Source organism: Papio anubis, chromosome 5, assembly GCF_008728515.1.
Source record: "Papio anubis isolate 15944 chromosome 5, Panubis1.0, whole genome shotgun sequence".
Lineage (NCBI taxonomy): Eukaryota > Metazoa > Chordata > Mammalia > Primates > Cercopithecidae > Papio > Papio anubis.
In genome coordinates this window covers 60799939-60818118 of record NC_044980.1, presented here as the reverse complement: position 1 = coordinate 60818118, position 18180 = coordinate 60799939, and the positions used below count along the sequence as shown (strand labels likewise).

Sequence of the window (18180 nt, the reverse complement as noted above, 5' to 3'; positions counted from 1 at the left end):
GTGCATAACTGAACATTTAGAGTACGTGAAAAGGGTCACTATATCAACTGCCATTTAAAAATAAGAACTTGAAATAGGCTTTGGTTAATCCTTTTGAATTTTCTAACCTTCACACCCACATCTTTATTTGTATCTTGTTGGTCTTCATGTGGTTTCAAATCTCTTCCAGAGTCTTCATTGGTCTCTTCATCTTTTAATCTATGTACAATGGTTTGAACGGTTTTGACCATATTCTTAAGCTCATCTGGATATGGTGTTGGATATCTTTTTAAATTTCCCTCCTAGAGAAATAAAATAAGTGAAATATGAAGTACAAATATTTCTAATGTCAATCTCAAACAAAATTTAACCTACAATCCATCTGAATTACATTAGATATTAAGCTCATAGAGATAACTGTGAAGACAGATGATAGACTTTGAAGGCATTTTAGGCTTAATAAAAATATGGTTTTATAACAAAATAGTAAGACTTCACAGTAAATTTCAATGTTTTAAAAGTTTTATCAGACTCAAATATTTCCATTTAGAGACATACAGTATGAATATTGCCAAAAATTGTGCCACTTAGCTTTGAAACAGATACACATTTTTCAGCTAGATACTCATCTACGTATATATAAAATTCAGATATTCATCTATTTATGTCTCACATACCAAGAGCCATATTTTTCCAAGGTCAGCCTGTCATTTTCTGAGATTCAGCTAAGCTTGTATAAGGGGCAAATAATTACATTCATAAGTAACTCAAAAATATGTATTTACTACTCCTATCACTGTGATATGTTTTCAATTCCATAAAGAAACAAAATGTTCATAACAAAGAGTTCTTTATCTCTAAGATGTATAAAAATGAATCATTAAAGAAAGGGAAAGTGGAGAAAATCATCATTACAAATATGGTGGGGGGAAGTCAGCTAAACTGAAGTTAAACATAAAGGGCACTAATTTGAAATAAAGTGTTAGTCCACTTCTCTAGCCTATAATAACGTTTTCCTCTTATAGTTATATATACTATGAAATTTAGTTTTAAATCACACAGTTTTATATTGTTCCCACATTCTTTCATGTCTGAATATTTGGAATCAATAACACTTCAAGTAACTTGAGGACAAGGAATAAATCTAATACTTTTTTATATCCCCAAACATCATAGTATATATAGTACCAACTTAAATATCAGCAGACTTGTTTCAAATTTTAAAGAATAAAGAACAGACTCACCCTGGGAGGTGCCTCCCTTTCATCTTTGTCTTCATCACATTCAAATGCAACTTGAGCCCGCTGTTTCCTCTGTTCCTCCCACAATGAAGGGTTAAAACTTTCATTATCTGATATAAACATAACTAGAGAAAAGTAAAAAACAAACAAAAACCTACTATATTTTACTGTAATTATGGAAAACTATCACTTGCTCATAATTTCTGTACGAGTTACGTTCATTACAATAAGTCTAAAATAGTTAAGAATGGTCAATGCAAGAAATTAGAAATCCTAATGCATAGGCTGATTCTTGATAATGTCAATGTAAGATTTCTTTATAATGTCAATCACATATCCTTTCTTCCCTGAAGCTGATTCGTCTTGTATTTTTACCAGAAGGGTTCCTGAAGAGAATCTACCAATGAAAACACCACAGATATATGGTTTTGGGCAGTGCTCTAAAAGGTGCTATGGTAGAAATGCAATTTCAACACTGTATTAAACATTATACATAACATGGATTATATACTAAGTAAAGTTCTTACAATATATTTTCTATAACAAAATGTAAAAAAATGGAAATTTTAAGGTAAACCCAACACTTGTATATTCTATCAGATATATAGGGTGAACATCCCTAATCCAAAAAATCCAAAATGCAAAAAACTCTAATGAGCATTTCCTTTGAGCATTGTGTCAGCACTCCAAAACGTTTGGATTTTGGCACAGTTTGAATTTTGGGTTAGAGAGGTTCAACTGATATGAATTCTGCAAATATTCCAAAGTCAAAAAAAAATCAAAACCTGAAACACTTCTGGTCTCAAGCATTTTGGATAAGAGATACTCAACCTGTAACATCAAAAGCAAAGATTTAACAACTCTCAGTTTTTTGTTATTATTAGGCATCTAAAAAATACATAAGGCTTAAAAATTAATTCATTCAGCTATTATATATCATTCCATAGAAGTTGTGCAATACAAAATAAAATCACAATTTTTTTGCCCATTAAAAGAAAATGATTATCCCCTACTCAAAACAGAGATTATGAGTATCCAAAATGAGCTTTAAAGAACCCCAGAAACTCCTGGAATACCCAAATATGGTCAATTAGAATATTTCCACAAAAATAACATAATACAAAAACTTCTAATTATCATTTTTATTAAGCCTTTATTTGGGGCTTGCTTAACCTTTTAAAATCTCATATCCAAACTAAGGATGTCATGAAACCAAGTCTTACCAATGGGAATGAAATTCTTTAATTTAGCCTCTTCTTTGTTTTCATTACTCCATTCAAGATTTTTTTTTCCTTATAATTGCTTTTTTTAATTGCTTAACACATACTCAATGAAGTAATGTATTTGTTTTCGTTCAAAACAAATGTGGAATGTGATTCAAATTCCTATTGACATACTTTTGTGGTATCATTGGAAAGGCAAGGACAGCCCAGCAGTTTCCAACAAAGTCTATTTTTTAACTCATATAATTCCCTCTCCCTTGTAATTTCAATCACCAGCTTGGCCCAGAGATTCCAATTAGTGTTAGATTATGTCTAAAGCAATTTTACACCAGAACTTATTCAGAAGCCCAAGGTAAGTTAACTTTTACCATGCTTCTCATTCTTGTCAAATTCTGGTCACTCACACTTTCTACTCTTTTTTATAAATCTCACATCTTTGAAGATTCAGGACATCAGATAGTATCACTTTCTATCCATTCTAGAGGCTACTCAAACTGATCACCCAGGTATAGACTTACTGAGGACTCTAGTATTTTGGCTACAGATTTTTCTCTCCACCTAAGACCTGCTAATATCCTGAATGATGTCAATATGGGATGATAAGCCCACCACCTCAACACTACAACTTTATATTCCTTGATGTCCTCAATCCCAATGTCCCTATGCATATCAGCTAAATGATTCACAACCACAGTCATACTCAGGACTTTTCCACCTCTTTGACCACGATGCCTGTTCTTCCAAATCACTCAATTCCTTATTACTGCTGGTAAACTTTCAGTTCCTTAACTACCTTTCTTTTGCTCCTTGTAAAATCACTCTAGGTTTTACTTCCTTCTCTATTAAGCTTAGATTTTATGATACATTAATTACTACGACTTCCCTGAAATGCCCTTACCCCAACTTCCAGAGGCAACTTCCACTTCATTGTAAAAAGAAATGCAATAAAAATCCTCAGACTCATATTTCCACTAATATCCTGCTTTCTTAGCTACAAATGTATTGTTACAAGAAGGCATACTTCCTTTTCTCTCTGATTTAAGACTGATTCCTCTACCTAGGCCCAAGATCTCACCCCTACTCTTGCACATTTATTCATCACTATCTACCTTTAGAATCTTTCTTTTTTCCTTCTTCTTTTTTTAAATCTTCCCACCTTCAGAATCTTGAAGGCAAGAATTTTTGCCTTTACTTAGCTCTAGCACAATACCTGTCACAAAGGTGGGATGAAAAACAGAATTAATTGTGAACAGTGTCTACTTCTCTCAAATTGGTATAAAACCCAAACACAAATACGTAATATTTTTTGACTCATCTATTTCTTGGAGGCACTAGGATAAAGACAAAAGCCTTTCTTATAGTTGAAAGGAAATTCATTCACCTTGTTTAGTACTCTGTGTATAATATCCATGAGACACTTTAGGTGACAAATGAACTCTAAGAGGACCCAGAATATCATAATTGATACTGTATTTCAAACTTTTCTATTAGAAACTCTTCAAACAAATCTCAAAATCAAAAATTAGTAGTGGCAAGATTTTGCTACTTCTATTCTTCCTATCAGAAATAAATGTTTTACCTGAATTGTGATCTCTTTTCAAATTAAACAGGAAGGGAATAAATTACAATAGAATAGAAAAAGAAGGCAAGGTAGATTTGAATCATTAAAGTAGAAATCAGTATGAGAAGAAATCAAGGCACGAATATACCTATGATTCTGACAGTTTAGAGGCAGAATGAGTAAACTTTTTCTATAAAGGGTCAGATAAATATTTTAAGCTTTGGGAGAGGCAACTAATGATAACAGCATCTATTTTGGAAGATTGTAAAGATGAGAAGTTATGGATATATAAAGTGCTTAGCATCGTGTCTGACTCAAATTGGCTATTATTTTTACATTGCTATAGCAGGTTTAGCTTTGAATTACTGAAATGGAATAAAAACTTATTTAACTTATATTCCAGAACTAGTGCTAAACTATTAGCAAACTCTTTACTTTCTATAGGATAATTATTTCTTGCTCTCTGCCAGAAGCAATAAAAGACTTGCTTTGATAAGTTATTATTTCATGGGTATAATCTGATGACTTGTATTTATATGTAGCAAAACCTGTTCAGCTTTCTAATCCAATTAGAAGATTTGTGAGATAACTAACATAAAGAGCTTCATTCACTGGAGGTTCTACAGTTAAAGCTTTGAGAATAGGTTTACAAAGAATCTCTCTTCTATGTATTTAAATTCACCCATAATCTCCAAATTTAGCAATACAATAAAATATGGAAGTATGTTTCCATAACAAAATATAGTATACTTAATATTAAGCTGTCAATAGTGATCACTGTTTTATGTGAACAATAATTTCATGAATTAGAAATTAAGTTAAAAATAGAAATTCAAACTCTGCTTATGCTGTAAGCAGTGCCATGTGGGGAATTACAATAAATACTCGAATGCATCAGTAGCTAAGTTTTTTTGTTTTATTCACTAAAACTTATGTCTCAATTTCTTACTTTTCTTTGTCTCTGAAGATGATTTCTGGAAAATAGGAAGTAAGGGTAAGCATCCCCTAAATAATGTTATAATCAGCTATGCAATATACTAGATAATTGTTCTTTTACATGAGAGGACAGAATACTAGCATAAGTATCCCTTATCTGAAATGCTTGGTTCCAGAGTGTTTTGTAGTGAACAAATGTGGATGTGCTCCAAAAGAACTATTATCATCATTTCAAGATAAGGAAACTGAAGTTCAATAATCTATTTAACTTGCCTGTGGTATAGTTTATAAATTAAGACTGATGATTGAAATGACTGATTTACATTTTTTCTTCAGTGTTTCTATGTATTAAGAATTAATTTATAAATAATTTCAAACGACAGGTATTTTCACTGGTGTCAGAAAGAAGATACATAAAAATTACAGTTACTTTAAGTGTAATATAATAAACATACACACACACACGCAGAGAGTAAAACATATACTAGAAACAATTTGCTCGTTAGTCTAAAAGGTTGTCGCACCATAATCTATAAAAAACATCTGTGCCCAGTAGTAAAAGGTATATTCCCCCTTGTCAGGCAAAATAAAAGAATTTAAGAGTAGCATTTATAGTCAGAGTTCAACAGATTATGCTGATCCAGTGTAGATCCAAGTGTAATATTAAGTTCACGAGTGAAGAAAATATTTCCTGGTTTAATAATTCTTATCACATAACACTTAACATTTATTCCTAGCATACAGCTAAATGTTTTTAAGTTACCAATTTTAACACTGTGGTTTAATTTAAAGGAATCATTTAAGGAAGCATATGCTACACTTATACCTCTAAATTCAACCCCTGAAATCGTGCCCTATTTTTCCATTATTTTGAAATGAACTTTTTTGGTCAATTCTCTAAAGTCCCATCAAACTAGTAAAAGTCTTCGAGACTTAAAGTTCACTTCACACCTTTTAAATTAGTATGTGTTTTTAACAAGAAAATAGATTATGAAATTCCTACCATCCTCAGTCCTTGGCTGTTGAGGGAACATGTAGTTGGTAAGCACCATTTTCTGGGTCTCTGAATCAGTTTCTTTTTGAAGAGGTATCAGGGGTTTGGACTAGAGAAGGAAAATAAATGCTTAATTTTCAATAACCCTAAAGCAAATACATATTCAGCAATTCCTCTGCATAAGTACATACCACTTTTTCTATAAAATATCAATGTGTAGGTTACAAACAAATCTAACTATATACAATAATACTTTAGGCATTGATTTGAAACCATATTAAAATCTAACAAATAAAATTTAGTTTTTAGTATAAAGTAAGTAAATCAAGTTAATGAAATATCAAGGTTTAAAAGATTTCATATACTAAGTTTACCCACAGTCCATTACTTATTTACACAGTGATATATTTAATAAAGTTATAAAATAAGACTTTCCATTGTATATTATTTTGCCCTCTCTAGTATTCCCCTTCACTAAAATGCTTTTGGAAAAAATTACTTGGAAGGGTTAGTCTGGTTATCTAAATGTTTATTCTAGTTAGCAGCTGAAAAGAGAAAGATGAAAACAATTCATCACTGAGGAAAAGAGAATGATGATTCTCTTTATGAAAATCATTGTTTTCATCATGAAAACAATGATGAAAAGAGAATGATGAAAAAAAGCTTCTCTTTCTTCCTCTTGTGCACTCGTGTATCCCATCTACAGTAATGACACCAGTAAGTCACTCAGTGGTGGAGCCCCCCAGGAAATTTGGACCTTCTTTTTTCTTATGATTTTTTCCTTAACTAGTTAACAAATGTTATCCATCTATTTTTTAATATAATTAATTCTTTTTGCTATTCACCTAAAATCCTACCAATAAAAGCCTTGGCTGACTCCAGATGGACAGAGAACTACGCAATTCTCCCCTCACATGCGACCCTATTACTTAATTCTTTGCACCTACTCCTGTGAAAACCTTCCAGCTAGTTAATTCCATCCTGTAATCTTACTCCCATTCAAACATTCCCCTCTGCTCCTCAGCAAACAAAAACTGCCCTACATTTCAAATTCCTGGACAATTTCCTTGACCCTCAGATAATGGAAATGGTAGCTCTACTCCCTTCTCAAAGACAGTGCTTCCCTCAGGCCTCAAATATAGGGGTTAATTTATTCTCTCCTACCTCATCCGCCCCAAGTCAGGAGGTGAGGGTAGCACTTACAATGCTGTGACATCATTCCTCCCCTATCCTCAGATTTAAATTCCTGTTCCTTTGAGGCATTTATAACCCGTACCTTCCATAGTCAATCTACTGGCCTCTTGGTGGTACTCATCTATTCTTGGCTCTTTTACACCAAATTTTTCCAAAGTCATGGGTAATTCAACATATACAAAACACAGATGACATTTCCATACTTTTGGTTTCTCAGCAGATGAACAATGTGTGAGAAGAAAAAATAAGTCCCCTTAGATGAGCATTTTAAAATTATCTGGAAGGCTTTTAAAAACTTATCGCCCTGAAAATCTTCTAAAACTGTTATAATTGTTGCGTAACTCTGTGACTATACTAAAGATCACTGAATTGTATCCTTTAAAAGGGGTTCATTGTATGGTACATGAATTACATGTCAACAAAGATGTAATAAGAAACCTAGTCCCCTGTTATTTATGAGGCACAGAGACAGAAAAAGGAATTGAGAACAGTGTATCTGGCCTCTCAGTTCCCTGAGCACCCAACTTCAGAGATCTTTAATCCGATTTCATTTCAGATATTCTATTCCTATGCCACAATTCCTAAAATATCACCTGTAAATATTCTTCTCTGAAATATAAAAATGACTCATTCAATGAATATTTACTAAGAGCCTTTTATATTGCAAAGCACTATGACAGGCTCTGTGTACAGAGTGGTGAGCAAAGCATGTTATCTTTACTGACTTTGTAGAGTTTATGAGAGGAAGAATACAGGTAACAAAATAGGCAACTGCAATTGTAATTTCAAGTGTAATTACAGAGTAGACAGGGTACAGTATGCAGGGAGAACATATAGGAGGAGAAATTCACTTCCCATTATCTTGAATAATTAGCAAAGCATTCCTGAAAGAAAGTCTAAGGTGAGGATAAGACGGTAAGAAGCCAGGTAAGAAAGAGAAGGAAGAATGTTCCAAGAAAGCAGGACTGATTTGGAGAAATGAGAATGAATGTGTACGAGATAGAGACAAAGCCACAAGACGAGCAGGCTCTTGAGGCATATAATATAAAGAAAAAAGAAACAATGAAAAGGTTTTTAAGTAGGTTAGTGCTGGGATCAGATTAAAGAATCACTCAAATTACAATGTGGTTCAGAATGGGTAATAAGGGATTGGAACTGGGAGCAACACTGGAGGCAGAGACCTATTAGGAAGTTAGCTCAACACTGTCAGCACTGTTCGAAAGAACTGTAAGATAAGACAAAAATGAGAACCACAGATTATTTATAATTTTCTTTTTCTTTTCCTTTTTTTTTTTTTTTAAAGAGAATCTTGCTCTGTCACCCAGGCTGGAGTGCAGTGGCATGATCATAGCTCACTGTAACCTAGAACTTCTGGGCTGAAGCAATCTTCCTGCCTCAGCCTCCCAAGCAGCTGGTACTACAGGTATGTGCCACCATGACTGGCTATATATACATATCTTTTAAGAGATGGGGTCTTGTTACATCACCCAGGCAGGTCTCAAACTCCTGGCCTCAAGTAAGCCTCCTGCCTTGACTTCTCAAAGTGCTAGGATTACAGATGTGAGCCACCACGCCCAGTCTGATCACTTTAGAATCCTTTAGTAGCCACATATTTTAAAATGGCAAAAAAAGATGAAATTTTGATAATGCATTTAACTTTACATATTCAAAATATCATTTTAACATATAATCAAAAAAATTATGAACATGATCATATATATTCTCTGTTAATACTAAGGCTACAGACACCAGTGTGTATCTTACACTCACACCAAATCTCAATTTGGACCAGTCCCTTGACACTAGTGGCTATGGTACTGGACAGTGCAAGTCTTAAGTGAAAGATGATGGTGAACAGTATTTAAGGGAGTGGCAGTAGGGATAAAGCAAAATACACAAACACTTGAAGATGTTTAAGATTCAATAGGGCTTGTCTATGAACTGGACTGAAGTACAGGGAAAAACAGTAGTTAAGGGTTGTATTTCCAGGCCTCTGCCTCCATCAAGTATTATTTACCAAGCTAAAGAAGCTGGGGGGTGTGGGGGAAATATATTTGGGGCAGAAGATGGGGCAGAAGATGGTATACTCAATTTTGGGCTTATTGAATTTGAGACATTTAGGTGGCAATGTTAAGCAGGAATTGAGCTATATGAATGTGAAGCTCTGGCACAAGAACTGGGCTGCAGATACTGTTAGGAATAATGAGGATACAGATAGCAATTTCAAGACAAAGTATGGAGAAATTAAAGCAGAGCCTAGGGTAACCATGAGGAGCACAAACATGTAAGACACAGGCAGAACAAATATGTCTGAAAAGGAGACTGAGGAGCAGTCAGGCAAAAGGACAACCAGCAGAGTATGGTAACACAGACATCATGCAGCCCTCCCACTCCGCTGCTCTCACAGTACTTGCTGATCACCCTCAGCAAGACTACTAATACCCTGACCTTTTAACATTCTTCCCACCCTTTACTCCGTCTTTGACTACCCTTTTGTACCACACTGTATCTTAAACCACTTTCTTGCCACAAACCAAGATCTCCTCACTGCATTATTCTTTTCTTGCACCTGTCTTGGCAAAACTACAGCCCAAAATCCTTCCAGTTGTGTGCTTTCTCTATATTACATTGCTGAGCAAATTAGTATCACCACAAACTTGTGGAGTGATTATTAATTTGTACTCATATTAGTGTACTGATACTAATAATACTTCAACCAGGCTCTACATGCTACCTGAAAATCCTTCTATGTTTCCTAAATTATACTCTGAAAATATCTTCCCTAAAAAACAAACAAACAAACAAAAAACAAGGATTCAAGAACAGCTACGAGGTTGTGCAGGGTGGCTCACGCCTGTAATCTCAGCACTTTGGGAGGCCGAGGTGGATGGATCACGTGAAATCAGGAGTTTGAGAACAGCCTGGCCAACATGGTGAAACCCCGTCTCTACTAAAAATACAAAAAGCTAGGTGTGGTGGCAGGCCTGTAGTCCCAACTACTCAAGAGGCTGAGGCAGGAGAATTGCCTGGACCCGGGAGGAGGAGGTTGCAGTGAGCCAAGATGGAGCCACTGCAACCCAGCCTGGGAGACAGAGTGAGATACTGTCTCAAAAAAAAAAAAAAAAAAAAAAAAGGACAGCTCTGAGTATGGAAAATTCTATATTCTAAGAGTATTATAACGTACACTATTTCCTCTCCTCCCTTTCACAAACATCACACCCAACTCCCTCCAACAGGCTGAGAATTCCTGTCATAGCTTTTCTATCGTTTTCTACCCATTATCCAACTGCTTCTCTTTTTTTTTTTTGAGACAGAGTCTTGCTCTGTCACCCAGGCTGGAGTGTGGAGTGCAGTGGAGTGATCTCGGCTCACTGCAACGTCCACCTCCCGGGTTCAATCAATTCTCCTGTCTCAGCCTCCTGAGTAGCTGAGACTACAGGCACATGCCACCATGCCCAGCTAATTTTTGTATTTTTAGTAGAGACGGGGTTTCACCATATTGATCAGGCTGGTCTTGAACTCCCGATCTCAGGTGATCCAACCGCCTAGGCCTCCCAAAGTATTGGGATTACAGGCATGAGCCACCGCACTTGGCCCTCATATTCTTAATCTTACTCGTCACATAGCTTCTTTCCAACAACCTGTAAACATGTTCTCCAATATTAAAGGATCCCTGCACTTTTCCTGCTGCTAGCTACCAATTTCTTTACGTTCCATTCCATTTTCTTCTCATCCAACCTTCTTAAAGAGTAATCGGAACTGGGTAGAGCTCACAGCAGCTCAAGGAGTCCTGCCTGTCTCTGTAGACTCCACCTCTGGGGACAGGGCACAGCTAAACAACAACAACAACAACAAAGCAGCTGAAACCTCTGCAGACGCAAACGACTCTGTCTGACAGCTTTGAAGAGAGCAGTGGATCTCCCAACACGGAGGCTGAGATCTGAGAACGAACAGACTGCCTGCTCAAGTGGGTCCCTGACCCCTGAGTAGCCTAACTGGGAGACATCCCCCACTAGGGGCAGACCGACACCCCACACCTCACACGGTGGAGTACACCCCTAAGAGGAAGCTTCCAAAGCAAGAATCAGACAGGTACACTCGCTGTTCAGCAATATTCTATCTTCTGCAGCCTCTGCTGCTGATACCCAGGCAAACAGGGTCTGGAGTGGACCTCAAGCAATCTCCAACAGACCTACAGCTGAGGGTCCTGACTGTTAGAAGGAAAACTAACAAACAGGAAGGACACCCACACCAAAACCCCATCAGTACGTCACCATCATCAAAGACCAGAGGCAGATAAAACCACAAAGATGGGGAAAAAGCAGGGCAGCAAAGCTGGAAATTCAAAAAATAAGAGCACATCGCCCCCTGCAAAGGAACGCAGCTCATCGCCAGCAATGGATCAAAGTTGGACGGAGAATGACTTTGACCAGATGAGAGAAGGCGGCTCCAGTCCATCAAACTTCTCAGAGCTAAAGGAGAAATTACGTACCCAGTGCAAAGAAACTAAAAATCTTGAAAAAAGAGTGGAAGAATTGATAACTAGAATAATTAATGCAGAGAAGGCCATAAACGAACTGACAGAGATGAAAACCATGACACAAGAAATACGTGATAAATGCACAAGCTTCAGTAACCGACTCGATCAACTGGAAGAAAGAGTATCAGCGATTGAGGATCAAATGAATGAAATGAAGCGAGAAGAGAAATCTAAAGAAAAAAGAAGAAAAAGAAATGAACACAGCCTGCAAGAAGTATGGGATTATGTAAAAAGACCAAATCTACATCTGATTAGGGTGCCTGAAAGTGAGGAAGAAAATGGAACCAACTTGGAAAACACTCTTCAGGATATCATCCAGGAGAACTTCCCCAACCTACTAGGGCAGGCCAACGTTCAAATTCAGGAAATACAGAGAACGCCACAAAGATACTCCTCGAGAAGAGCAACTCCAAGACACATAACTGCCAGATTCACCAAAGTTGAAATGAAGGAAAAAATCTTAAGGGCAGCCAGAGAGAATGGTCGGGTTACCCACAAAGGGAAGCCCATCAGACTAATAGCAGATCTCTCGGCAGAAACTCTACAAGCCAGAAGAGAGTGGGGGCCAATATTCAACATTCTTAAAGAAAAGAATTTTCAACCCAGAATTTCATATACAGCCAAACTAAGTTTCATAAGTGAAGGAGAAATAAAATCCTTTACAGATAAGTAAATGCTTAGAGATTTTGTCACCACCAGGCCTGACTTACAAGAGACCCTGAAGGAAGCACTAAACATGGAAAGGAACAACTGGTACCAGCCATTGCAAAAACATGCCAAAATGTAAAGATCATCGAGGCTAGGAAGAAACTGCATCAACTAAAGAGCAAAATAACCAGTTAATATCATAATGGCAGGATCAAGTTCTCACATAACAATATTAAATTTAAACGTAAATGGACTAAATGCTCCAATTAAAAGACACAGACTGGCAAACTGGATAAAGAGTCAAGACCCATCAGTTTCCTGTATTCAGGAGACCCATCTCACATGCAGAGACATACATAGGCTCAAAATAAAGGAATGGAGGAAGATCTACCAAGCAAATGGAGAACAAAAAAAAGCAGGGGTTGCACTACTAGTCTCTGATAAAACAGACTTTAAACCAGCAAAGATCAAAAGAGACAAAGAAGGCCATTACATAATGGTAAAGGGATCAATTCAACAGGAAGAGCTAACTATCCTAGATATATATGCACCCAATACAGGAGCACCCAGATTCATAAAGCAAGTCCTTAGAGACTTACAAAGAGACTTAGACTCCCATACAATAATAATGGGAGACTTCAACACCCCGCTGTCAACATTAGACAGACCAACGAGACAGAAAGTCAACAAGGATATCCAGGAATTGAACTCCTCTCTGCAGCAAGCAGACCTAATAGACATCTACAGAACTCTCCACCCCAAATCAACAGAATATACATTCTTCTCAGCACCACATCACACTTATTCCAAAATTGACCATAATTGGAAGTAAAACACTCCTCAGCAAATGTACAAGAACAGAAATTATAACAAACTGTCTCTCAGACCACAGTGCAATCAAACTAGAACTCAGGACTAAGAAACTCAATCAAAACCGCTCAACTACATGGAAACTGAATAACCTGCTCCTGAATGACTACTGGGTACATAATGAAATGAAGGCAGAAATAAAGATGCTCTTTGAAACCAATGAGAACAGAGATACAACATACCAAAATCTCTAGGACACATTTAAAGCAGTGTGTAGCGGGAAATTTATAGCACTAAATGCACACAAGAGAAAGCTGGAAAGATCTAAAATTGACACTCTAACATCACAATTAAAAGAACTAGAGAAGCAAGAACAAACACATTCAAAAGCTAGCAGAAGGCAAGAAATAACTAAGATCAGAGCAGAACTGAAGGAGATAGAGACACAAAAAACCCTCCAAAAATCAATGAATCCAGGAGTTGGTTTTTTGAAAAGATCAACAAAATTGATAGACCGCTAGCAAGACTAACAAAGAAGAGAAGAGAGAAGAATGAAATAGACGCAATAAAAAATGATAAAGGGGATATCACCACCGACCCCACAGAAATACAAACTACCATCAGAGAATACTATAAACACCTCTACGCAAATAAATTAGAAAATCTAGAAGAAATGGATAATTTCCTGGACACTTACACTCTCCCAAGACTAAACTAGGAAGAAGCTGAATTCCTGAATAGACCAATACCAGGCTCTGAAATTGAGGCAATAATAAATAGCCTACCAACCAAAAAAAGTCCAGGACCAGATGGATTCACAGCTGAATTCTACCAGAGGTACAAGGAGGAGCTGGTACCATTCCTTCTGAAACTATTCCAATCAATAGAAAAAGAGGGAATCCTCCCTAACTCATTTTATGAGGCCAACATCATCCTGATACCAAAGCCTGGTGGAGACACAACAAAAAAAGAGAATTTTAGACCAATATCCTTGATGAACATCGATGCAAAAATCCTCAATAAAATACTGGCAAACCGGATCCAGCAGCACATCAAAAAGCTTATCCACCATGATCAAGTGGGCTTCATCCCTGGGATGCAAAGCTGGTTCAACATACGCAAATCAATAAACATAATCCAGCATATAAACAGAACCAAAGACAAAAACCGCATGATTATCTCAATAGATGCAGAAAAGGCCTTTGACAAAATTCAACAGCCCTTCATGCTAAAAATGCTCAATAAATTCAGTATTGATGGAACGTATCTCAAAATAATAAGAGCTATTTATGACAAACCCACAGCCAATATCATACTGAATGGGTAAAAACTGGAAAAATTCCCTTTGAAAACTGGCACAAGACAGGGATGCCCTCTCTCACCACTCCTATTCAACATAGTGTTGGAAGTTCTGGCTAGGGCAGTCAGGCAAGAGAAAGAAATAAAGGGTATTCAGTTAGGAAAAGAAGAAGTCAAATTGTCCCTGTTTGCAGATGACATGATTGTATATTTAGAAAACCCCACTGTCTCAGCCCAAAATCTCCTTAAGCCGATAAGAAACTTCAGCAAAGTCTCAGGATACAAAATCATTGTGCAAAAATCACAAGCATTCTTATACACCAGTAACAGACAAACAGAGAGCCAAATCATGAATGAACTTCCATTCACAATTGCTTCAAAGAGAATAAAATACCTAGGAATCCAACTTACAAGGGATGTACAAAGGACCTCTTCAAGGAGAACTACAAACCACTGCTCAGTGAAATAAAAGAAGACACAAACAAATGGAAGAACATACCATGCTCATGGATAGGAAGAATCAATATTGTGAAAATGGCCATACTGCCCAAGGTAATTTATAGATTCAATGCCATCCCCATTAAGCTACCAATGAGTTTCTTCACAGAATTGGAAAAAACTGCTTTAAAGTTCATATGGAACCAAAAAAGAGCCCGCATCTCCAAGACAATCCTAAGTCAAAAGAACAAAGCTGGAGGCATCACGCTACCTGACTTCAAACTATACTACAAGGCTACAGTAACCAAAACAGCATGGTACTGGTACCAAAACAGAGATATAGACCAACGGCAGAGAACAGAGTCCTCAGAAATAATACCACACATCTACAGCCATCTGATCTTTGACAAACCTGAGAGAAACAAGAAATGGGGAAAGGATTCCCTATTTAATAAATGGTGCTGGGAAAATTGGCTAGCCATAAGTAGAAAGCTGAAACTGGATCCTTTCCTTACTCCTTATACGAAAATTAATTCAAGATGGATTAGAGACTTAAATGTTAGACTTAATACCATAAAAACCCTAGAAGAAAACCTAGGTAATACCATTCAGGACATAAGCATGGGCAAGGACTTCATGTCTAAAACACCAAAAGCAACGGCAACAAAAGCCAAAATTGACAACTGTGATCTCATTAAACTAAAGAGCTTCTGCACAGCAAAAGAAACTACCATCAGAGTGAACAGGCAACCTACAGAATGAGAGAAAATTTTTGCAATCTACTCATCTGACAAAGGGCTAATATCCAGAACCTACAAAGAACTCAAACAAATTTACAAGAAAAGAACAAACAACCCCATCAAAAAGTGGGCAAAAGATATGAACAGACATTTCTCAAAAGAAGAGATTCATACAGCCAACAGACACATGAAAAAATGCTCGTCATTACTGGCCATCAGAGAAATGCAAATTAAAACCACAATGAGATAGCATCTCACACCAGTTAGAATGGCAATCATTAAAAAGTCAGGAAACAACAGGTGCTGGAGAGGATGTGGAGAAATAGGAACACTTTTACACTGTTGGTGGGACTGTAAACTAGTTCAACCATTATGGAAAACAGTATGGCGATTCCTCAAGGATCTAGAACTAGAAGTACCATACGACCCAGCCATCCCATTACTGGGTATATACCCAAAGGATTATAAATCATGCTGCTATAAAGACACATGCACACATATGTTTACTGCGGCACTATTCACAATAGCAAAGACTTGGAATCAACCCAAATGTCCATCAGTGACAGACTGGATTAAGAAAATGTGGCACATATACACCATGGAATACTATGCAGCCATAAAAAAGGATGAGTTTGTGTCCTTTGTAGGGACATGGATGCAGCTGGAAACCATCATTCTCAGCAAACTATCGCAAGAACAGAAAACCAAACACCACATGTTCTCATTCATAGGTGGGAACTGAGCAATGAGATCACTTGGACTTGGGAAGCGGAACATCACACACTGGGGCCTATCATGGGGAGGAGGGAGGGGTGAGGGATTGCATTGGATACCTGATGTAAATGACGAGTTGATGGGTGCTGACGAGTTGATGGGTGCAGCACACCAACATGGCACAAGTATACATATGTAACAAACCTGCTCGTTATGCACATGTACCTTAGAACTGAAGGTATAATAATAATAATAATAAATTTTTTTTAAAAAAAGAGTAATCAACATTATGTGATTCCATTTCATCATCTATTTATTCCTTAAACTTCTTCAATCTGGGTTTTGACATATACCTCTATAATTACTTTAGCTAATTGCCACATATAATGGATATTTTTCAGATTTAATCTGAACTGACTTCTCAACAGCATTTATCTTATTAACAATAACTTATTAACTTCTTTCTTCAGGCCAGTTTCTTCACTCTTAATTGAGACCATCATCATTCAGTTCTCCTTCTACTTCTATGGCTACTCTCTTTAAGCCTCTTAGTCTACTGCCATTCAAATGTTGGTTTTCCTCAGGATTCATCCATCACTAACATTTTAAAAGTTTTTTTAATATAATTTTATATAATTCCTTTTGAGAAACAACAAAAGCTATGAAACCATTCCCTAGAAAAAGTTAATTAAGATCATAGGCTGAACACCAATGTGTATTTCTTCTTGTGCCACAAATCTTTTTAAATAAAGTGAATACATTTTTACAAATAAGCACAAAGAATAAACCTATAATAGTACTGAAAAAAGAAAATGAGGACTTCAGGAGCAATTTTGAGAAATTTCTGAAGGTTAGAAATTTTTAAATAGAGAAACCAAGAGCACAGAAACCATACAGAAGAAAATGAAGTCAGGTTCATGGTCACCAGCGTGTTCTATACATAGCTACTTGGATATACCAAAGGTACTTCTAAATCAACATGTTTAACTAGAACTTAACATCGTCCCATAAACATATTTCTTCATTTGTGGTTAGTTTTCCTGGGTGTGGCAGCATTATCCACCTAGTCACTGAAGTCAAATCTCTGGCCCTCATCTTTGCTTTTACTCTCTTTTCACATACATGCATTCTTCATGCTCTATTGATGCAACCTTTTAAATTATTCCTCAAAAATACCTGCTCTTCCCTCAGCTCTGTTTCATTACTTTAGTTCAAGGCAACATATTCTGTTGCCCAGAGTATGACAATGTCCTCCAACTCAGTCTCCCCTGCCTTCATGCTTGGCACTAACCCCTGATGAATCCATCTTCCACCATGCAGGCAAAAAGGCCTTTCTAAAACATCAATGAGATCAGACTATTTGCCTGTTCAACATTACACTGGTTCCCGTATTATCCTATATGTGTCATAAAAATCACTTCTTTTATACTGATGGCAGATATGAATAATTGATCATGACTAGAACGATCGAATGTCCATTTTGCCTGAGACAGACACAATTTACACATGTTGTTCTCATGTATTTATCAATGGAGCCCCTTTCACTCCCCCAAAAGTGTCCTATTAGGGACAATAAATTACACAGCCACCCAAATCACAGCAATTTTCCACTAGCTTGAATTTAAGTCAGAATCTGCAACACAATTTTTCAGGAAGCCACTCATAATTGATAAGAGAACAAGATTTTTAAAAATCTTATTTGCCATCCTTGAGATATAATACAAGTTTCTCTGCATGGCATACAAGATCCTCCACCAACTGATCTCTATCTGCCTTTGTAGCCTCGTTTTCTACCTTTTCCTTCTCACTGTTATACTCTTGTCACAATGACCTGCTTGTAGAGTTATGGAATACACTACGCTG

General features: G+C 36.7%; 1 protein-coding gene across 16 annotated transcripts in view; it reads right to left on the bottom strand.

The window, feature by feature from the left end:
* The window catches only part of ERBIN (erbb2 interacting protein), a 150354-nt gene that overhangs the window by 29471 nt on the left and 102703 nt on the right, over positions 1-18180 (bottom strand). For 13 of the 16 annotated variants that reach the window (XM_021939393.2, XM_009208523.3, XM_009208524.3 and 10 more), the window contains 3 exons: positions 5944-6043; positions 1224-1345; positions 108-281 (listed from right to left, as the gene is read on the bottom strand). In XM_021939393.2, coding sequence (XP_021795085.1) covers positions 108-281; positions 1224-1345; positions 5944-6043 — 396 coding nt within the window. The remainder of the gene's footprint in view (positions 1-107; positions 282-1223; positions 1346-5943; positions 6044-18180) is intronic. The other 3 variants (XM_021939396.2, XM_021939398.2, XM_009208526.4) reach the window with 1 other exon arrangement.